Raw genomic sequence first — 8,723 nt, 5'->3', positions numbered from 1 at the left:
ACAATTGGGTGATTCTGTGGTTCTGAGTAGGAATAATTGGACACAGCTCTTTCAAAGAGCTAGGATATATACAATGTTTCCAATAGTCTCACTCTCCATTATATTTTAACACTATATCTGCCAGAATTCCAGCGATGCTTTAACTTGGTGGCACCAACTGCACAATTTCCTTTCTCCTGGATGGTGTTGAGCTTCCTGATTGTTGTCGGAGCTGCACCCATGCAGGCAAGTGGGGAATATCCATCACATTCCTGACTTGTGCTGTGTGGATGGTGGACAGGATTTGGTAGGTAGTGGTGATCCTTTGACCCCTGACTTCTTGATAGATGTGTAGATTTTTTCCATTTTCATCAGGCTCTTGGAGAGATCCATCGACCCCAGCAATTTATAGTAAAAAGAATTTTATTTGTGCGTAAATTATTACTTTTGAAAGAAACCAATCTTTATCTAAATACACTTCCCTGGCTCTCAGATAGATAGATTCCCTACAGTATGGAATCAGGCTACACCGGCCCTCGAAAGAGTAACCCACCCAGACCCATTCCCCTATTTATCCCTGACTAACACAATGGTCAATTTATCATAGCTAACTTACCTGGCCTGCACATCTTTGGATTGTGGGAGGAAACCAGAGCACACCCACACAGACATGGGGAGAATGTGCAAACTCCACACAGACAGTCATCTGAGGTCAGAATGGAACCAGGGTCTCTAGCGCTGTGAAGCAGCAGTGCTAACCACTGAGCCACCTTGCCACCCATTTAAAGATAAGCTTACTCTCTACCTTTCTTACTCCCTGAAAAATCCTTCTTTTCCAGTGATATATCTCACCTCTCCTACTCATTGTCATTATTTGGAGATAATGCTTCTATTTATAGTCTTGTTAGTTACATTTGTTTGGAGCTATTGGGGAGTTATTTTGGAGCAAAGGAGGTTGAGGGGAAATTTGATACAAGTGCACAAGAACACAGTAGACAAGGAATATTTTTCTTTTATAGTTAATGGTGTAAAGGTGAACAGAACCCAGAATTAAGGGTTTGGGCAAAAGATGTAGCAGAAATGTGTAGAGGAAAGTTATCAACCTCAACAGTGGAGCTTGCTTCACACAAGGGTGACGGAAGCAAAGATCATCATTAGTTTTATCAACACTTTGGGTGAGTGAATGAAGCAAATAAACTTGCAGGACATAAGGGCTGGATGCAGGCAATGGAGTGGATTGCTCCATTGAGAGCTCTTTTCCCTAAATGACTCTATCCACTTCTAATTATATTTCAAGATGAGCCAAGGTTTCTTTATCTTCATTATTGAGTTCTTCACAACTACAAAGGGCAGTACTGGCAGAGAAAGAGGTTGAGAAGATGTTTCCAATTATCGGAGAATCCAAAACAAGTAGAGGTGATCATTGATAATCCAATAATGAGTTCAGAAACGATTTATTTACCGAGTGCATGATGAGAATGAAACATGTGATGATTGAAATGAATGGCATCATGAAAGCCAAGGGGGAAGAAAGGCATAGACGAATATAATGACATAATATATAACATAATATAATATAATTAGGGCAGCACGGTGACTCAGTGGTTAGTACTGTTGCCTCACAGCACCAGGCACCCAGGTTCAATTCCACCCTTGGGCGACTGTCTGTGTGGAGTTTGCACATTCTCCCCGTGTCTGCGTGAGTTTCCTACAGGTGCTCCGGTTTCCTTCCACAATCCAAAGGTATGCAGGTTAGATGAATTGACCATGCTAAATTGCCCATAGTGTTAGGTGTATTAATCAGAGGGAAATGGGTCTGGGTGGGTTACTCTTTGGAGGGTCGGTGTGGACTAGTTGGGCCGAACTAGTTGCTACTTCCTTTCCTGGCATTGGCTAGTCACAAAACCATCCCTAACATGAATTGTTAGTGTCGCAGTGAAGTAGCAATGGGTGATTCTCAGAGCCTGGGTTAAAGTGGAATCAGTTTTGTTGTGAAGCATGCAGAGCTGACTTTGTTTGATGTACACACTGTACAACAAGTCAAGCAAGCATTTAGTTTTCCAGCATCTTTCTCCTGAATAAACCCAGATGTTCTCTGAACATGTAAAATGCGAAGAGCAAGAAAAGTCAACAGAATCAGAATCATAAACGATGATTCTTTACATAAAATGCAACACAAAAATTATGTTGACCATTACAATGGGGGATTGTCAGCCACAGACGACCATTCTAGTTTTCCAACAAAGTGTAAAAACAAAAGGAATATTTTGCAAGGGAACATGTACCAAAGGCTTGAAATTACTGCTCTTGATGCAACTGTGGGACACAAATGTGCCCCTATCTCTTTTCTCCCTCAGCTGTTAAAGCAAAGCCATTAGCATATTTATACCTTCACAGAGTTTGATACTGAATGTCAGCACGTAGTTGATCACCAGCAATAACTTTTAGATCGTGAGAAAGAACCTGCCTGTTATGACCTCAGGGCGCCCATGGCACATTGCAGCCAATCAAATGCTTTCTGAGCTGCTGTCACTGTTATAATGTCAGACACAGGCAAACCACACACAGCAAGATCCCACAAATAACAGTGACTAAATAATCTGTGCGAAGGAGCATCCAGGAAGGGATAAACGAGTCAGATCTTTGACGCTCGTGCACAAGGATCTCATGAGAAAGAAAGCACCTCTGCCAGTGCAGTACTTCCACAATGCTCCACTGGGGATGCCAGTCTGAGTTGAGTACTCAATAAGCTAAGGGGGGAATGTTAGCTACACGTCCTTCTGGGCTCAGAAACAGGAATGTGAGAGCTGATCCACACCTGCTCCATCCCCTGACTAAACCCCACTTTGCAGTTTGTGCAAAGAGTACATTTGGAGAGTGATCTGAGGCTGGTCTTATTGGTACTCTTGAATTCACGTTCATCAAGTCCAGGACTGTCCTGATAAAGATGTCACTTCATTATTTTGTTAGTAACAGAAGTCTCAAAATCTAGACCAGATGTGGAATGGGAATGGATTGGGAAGACAGGTATCTCCTCAACACGTTCCAGTTAAAAGCTCATATCTCATTCAGATGACACATTCAGAGATTCTGCGATATCTCCTACACAGGGTAAAGAATTCTGCAAACCACCTGACTACAGGTAACTTTTAGGTATTGGGGTTCTGATGGCTGGACCAGCATTTCAGAAACTCAGGTGGGCTGCAACAATAACTTACTGGATTTAAAAGAAACAAATAGAAAATTCCTGGTGGTGAAACGTTCAATACACACTTGCAGAGGTGGGCAGGCTTGACATTAGAATTGCAAAATCAGAAGAATATCCCTTGCCATGAAATTTCAATGTTCTTCTCCCTCCCTTGCTTCATGTATCTGGTTGATTTCCATTATCCCCGTACAGATCCACTAATGTATTGAAGCATAGTCCCCAGTCACTGAGGTAATCGTAATAATCGTCGAAACCCGAGCAGGATGAAGCCAAAGAACTCAAGGACCCAGCGACTGAGCCGGTCCCCTCAAATGCGTACATCTGCAAAGAATCGAATGGGGGAGCTGAGGGATCAGAGTCAGCTTCTCTCAGCCTCTCCCTGACGAACTCTCGGAAGACGGCTTGATCCGGCATCCCACGGAGCGACTGCCTGTAAGCTGACGGAATGTCGGACTTCACGCCTCTCCTTGCTCTGGAGCCGCGCCTGACCTGAGAGTTCCTCAAGGTGGCCATGCTGAACGCTTCCGTGTCCTCTTCACCCCCACCTTCGTCGTCGTAGCTGACGATGTTTTCGCGGATGTCGTCGCGTTCGGTGGCAAAGCGAGGGTCTTTCCTGTGCCGCCGGAGTACCAGGAGGAGAAACACAAATGCTGAGGAGGAAACAGGAAGGAAAATGGTCAGGGTAGCTAATGACACTGCACACACTAACTAATCTCCTGCTTGTCTGCATTGTTACCCAAACGCATTACATGGTGACCATTGGATGGGGTCTTGTGTTAATGTCCCTACCCCTTGGCTCAGGTAAAAGGTAAGGTTTCCCTAGTGTTACCAAACTGTTCAAGTCCCACTTGCTCCACTTGCTTGCATCAGTTGGACCAAAATAATATGCACAGTGACTATTGGTGATTCAAAGGGAATCAAATTGAGCCTTTCCTTTGTTGCAACACATGCCTTAACTTTCTTTATTCCAGAGAAAATTTCTGAAAATATTACACTTTGATTAGAGTAGATTACATTACAGTGTGGAAACAGGCCCTTCGGCCCAACAACTCCACACCGACCCGCCGAAGCGCAACCCACCCATACCCCTACATTTGCCCCTTATCTAACACTACGGGCAATTTAGCATGGCTAATTCACCTGACCTGCACATCTTTGGACTGTGGGAGGAAACCGGAGCACCCGGAGGAAACCCACGCATCACGGGGAGAACGTGCAAACTCCACACAGTCAGTCGCCTGGGGCGGGAATTGAACCCAAGTCTCTGACGCTGTGAGGCAGCAGTGCTAACCACTGTGCCACCGTGCCACCCACTTATCCAACTCATTCAACAAGGAGAAGGAGGTGAGTGATGGCAAGATTAGGGAGGGGTAAGCTAATATCCTAGGGCATGTCGATATTAAGGAGGAGGTGGTTTTGGGTGTCTTGAAAAGCATTAAAGTGGATAAATCACAGGGGCCTGATGGGATCTATCCTAGAATACTAAGGGAGGCAAGGGAGGAGATTGATGGGCCCTTGACAAAGAACTTTATATCCTCCTCAGCCTCAGGCAAGACCAGAAAATAGCCAGTTCTCAGTTGTTCCTTTGTTTAAGAAAGGTAACAGGGATAATCCTGGAAATATTGGCGATGCAAACCTGTTGGACTATAACCTGCAGTCATGTAACTTCTAACTTTGTCAACACTGCCACCACCACATCATTTCTCCATTGTGTAAGACTTTTGGAAAATTTAGCCTCTGTGCGAATTGCTTACTGTAAAACGCTTGTTGGGTGGTTTATAAAGACAATTTTAATAGAAATGGGCCAATGCATTTGCTTCATGAAATCTCTTCACCTGCAGAGTGAATAATACATAATATGATTGCAATGCAGCCGTGAGCAGGGAAATATGCAAAAATATGATGATCCAAACAACAAATTCTGTGCAATTATGAAAGAGCCAGGAGGATAACTAGGCTTTCTTTGCTCAGAATCTTCAAAGTTATCACAACTATATCTTCATTCAAATTTCCCCTGAGCTGCTATTCTGTTGTCAACTTTGTTGCTTTGGTGGAATTCTGTCAACGGAAAAGAAAAACCAGTCAAACTTAGAAATGACTGTTTCTTATACAAGACCACTTTGGATCATTAAAAGTTACATCGAAGTTTTGCGGGACTTTCCTTTCCATGAAGCTGTAATTATACTTACAGTTACAATGTCCTTCAACTTAAAAGATAAAGTTGCCTTAATCCTATCAGAGCATTGGAGAGAGGGCGAAGATAGAGAGAGAGAGAGAGAGAGAGAGAGAGAAAGAGAGAGAGAGATGACTGGTGGTGGTTTAACCTGAGGGTCACCATGCCTCAGGTGAGGGCAGAGTTTGACTAGGAAAGTCCTTCATGGTCACCTCAGCCAGTGTGGGATTTGAACCCACCGCTGTTGGCATCACTCTACATCACAAATTGGCTGCCAAGCCGATTCCCAGATGACCAACAAACAAGGTTGATATGGAGTCATAGAGATGTACAGCTCGGAAATAGACCCTTCGGCCCAACCTGTCTATGCCGACTACATATCCCAAATTAATTTTGTCCCATTTGCCAGCATTTGGCCCATATCCCTCCAACCCCTGCCTATTCATATACCCATCCAGATGCCTTTTAAATGTTGCAACTGTACCAGCCTCCACCACTTCCTCTGGCAGCTCATTCCATACAGGCACCACTCTCTGTGTGAAAAAGTTATTGGTTAGGTCCCTTTTAAATCTTTCCCCCTCACCTTAAACCTCTACCCTGTGGTTTTGGATTTCCTTATCCTGGGGAAAAGACTTTTATCCTATCCATGCCTCTCATGATTTTATAAACCTCTATAAGGTCACCCCTCAGCCTCCGACGCTCCAGGGAAAATACCCCCAGCCTATTCAGTGTCTCCCGATATAATGAAGAATATCATGCATTCGCTGAAATTGCTTTGTCGAAATTAAACTCTTCAGCCTGGCATTTCTGCTCAGTCACATTGTTTATTCATTCAGTGCAACTTTCTCAAATTCAGCTTAACTGCAGCAAATGATTGCGGATACGTAAATGCAATTACAGGACAGTGCAATTCATGTTGCCATGATCTTTTGTACCGACGCCTGTCAATCAAAACAGGCCACACACACAATCCCCTGTTCCACCATGTTCTGTGAATTGTGCTTGTTTGCAGGTTTTTGAGAAGGCTACATAAATTAAATTGATTCTTTTGGAAGCAAACTTGAAAATCTTTTGAATCCAATTTTTAATAATAAATTGCGACAAAGCTTACTGTCAAATTCCAACAAAGCTGACGAGTCATCTTATATATTTATTTAAAAGTTAATTGTTAAAATCATTTCAAGTTGATTGCCGATAAGAATGGATTGAAGTGGAGGGTAAAAATTATTATTTTTGTGAATTTTTTTGTCCCATGTCCATTAAGAACATCGGAAGAGGAGCTGGAAAAGTTAATGGTGTGCTTCATTCAGCAATCAATGTGATCAGGGTTGATCTTGGGTTTTAACTCCTATTCCCCACTCCCACCCCGACCCTACCCCATCCCACCACCAACCCCCCCCCACTCCTCCATGTACCTTTTATTCCCTCGGAGACATGAAGTCTGCTTCCCCAGCGTGTAATAAATTCAATGACAGAGAATCCGCAACACTCCGGGTTGAATAATTTGAAAGAATGAAGGAATTCATCGACTTCTTTGTTCATAAACAATTTCCCCTTATTCCTTTATTATTCACAACAGGTCAGGCAGCATCCAAGGAGCAGGAGAATCGACGTTTCGGGCATGAGCCCTTCTTCAGGATGGGTGCAGCTCCAACAAAACTCAAGAAGCTTGTCACCATCCATCCCTGAAGAAGGGCTCATGCCCGAAACGTCGATTCTCCTGCTCCTTGGATGCTGCCTGACCCGCTGCGCTTTTCCAGCAACACATTTTCAGCTCTGATCTCCAGCATCTGCAGTCCTCACTTTCTCCTTTATTATTCAGTCTTATGACTTAAGTGTTGGTGGCTAGACTAGTTTCATTGACCATCCCCAATAGTCTGGAGAACAGTTAAGAGTTAACCAGACCTGGAGTCACGTGTCGGTCAGATTGGGTAAGGGGACATCAGATTTTATTTCTTGAAGGACATGACTGAGCCAGATGGTTTTTTTCCAACAATGGTGGCCTCTTCAGCCAGATCCTCATTGAATTAATATTTTACCATGTACCATGATGAATTCGTATTTCACCATGTTCCATGATAGTATTTGAACCCACACCTCCAGAATATTAGCCTCTGGCTGCAGATGACTAACTCAGACACTGCCACCCAATAATCTTGCAATTCTAAGTTCCCCAGCCAGGGAAACACTCCCTCAGTATCTACCCACTTTGGACGTTTTTTAAGGACACAGCACCAATAACACAGGGATTGGCAAGACTCCTGCTTTTAAATCCCGCCCCACTTTCAATTCATTGGCTGACAAGGTGGTGACACTACCAGTTGCGAGATTACTCACCCAGTATCATCAGGGCACAGATGAGGATGGCGATTAAAGCCCCGGTGCTGAGGCCAGCAGGCAGGAAGAAGGCATGAGCATTGCACAGTTGGCCAACGCCATTGTTGTTGCACTTACACACTCGGATAGTGAGGGTGTTGGTGCTGCTCAGTGATGGAGCCCCATTGTCCACTATCAGGATGGGCAAGAAGTGTACGGCTTGCTCTCCTCGACTATAACCAGCTCTCTGTGTCAGAACGGCAGCCGTGTTATCTGACAGGTAAGGATGATCAAATGGAAAACAAGTTCAGCTGATAAATGCAGTGACAGATGGAATGAACAGGCAAATACAGAGCAGAATTGACCATTCAGCCCCTCAAACGCACATCAACATTGCCCCAACAATAAAACCCTGCTTGATCTGAATCATAAGGATCCCAATGGCTGCATTATAAGATTCTACAAAATACCAGATTTGATATCCCATGCACTTTGTCTGCTTAATACAGTGATGTAACTATGAATTCATCACTCAGTGGTTTGGGGGGATGGCCTAACAAACCACTCAGAGTACTCTCGACTGACTGATACACAGTGGCACGTCACTCTGCGAGCAGCTTATCGTCTACCTTGCCTTTGATTCCAACCGTCTCCATCACATCCCACTCAGGAGAACCAATCATTTGATGACCTGCCAGTTCCATTTCATTTCCTAGAGATAGTTAATACCTTGGGGCTTGTGTAAGAAACAGACTTGACGTCACTGCAGAACACAGTTAAACAGGTAACCAGCTTCAGCAATAAAGAAGGAAAATACCAGAATCCCCTCAGCTGGTCACACCCCACACACACACACATACACACACTCACACACAAAATCAAACACACACTCATACACACACACTCACACACACAACACACACACACACACACAACACAACACACACACACAAACACATACTCACACTCACACACACACATGCACACTCACACACTCACTCACACAAACACACACACACAAACACACATACACACTCGCGCGCACGC

The 8,723-nt window shown here is 44.0% G+C and overlaps 1 protein-coding gene across 1 annotated transcript in view; it reads right to left on the bottom strand.

The window, feature by feature from the left end:
* Positions 1-1,778: 1,778 nt before the first annotated feature.
* LOC122548764 (cadherin-7-like) overlaps positions 1,779-8,723 on the bottom strand; it is a 138,462-nt gene continuing 131,517 nt past the window's right edge. Inside the window, exons 11-12 of the mRNA XM_043687532.1 lie at positions 7,698-7,949; positions 1,779-3,837 (exon numbers count right to left, since the gene is read on the bottom strand). Of these exons, the coding sequence (XP_043543467.1) occupies positions 3,344-3,837; positions 7,698-7,949 (746 nt within the window). The 3' untranslated portion in view covers positions 1,779-3,343. The remainder of the gene's footprint in view (positions 3,838-7,697; positions 7,950-8,723) is intronic.

This window comes from Chiloscyllium plagiosum, chromosome 4, assembly GCF_004010195.1.
Source record: "Chiloscyllium plagiosum isolate BGI_BamShark_2017 chromosome 4, ASM401019v2, whole genome shotgun sequence".
In the NCBI taxonomy this organism is placed as follows: Eukaryota; Metazoa; Chordata; class Chondrichthyes; order Orectolobiformes; family Hemiscylliidae; genus Chiloscyllium; species Chiloscyllium plagiosum.
This window is presented reverse-complemented; position numbering and strand designations above follow the sequence as displayed.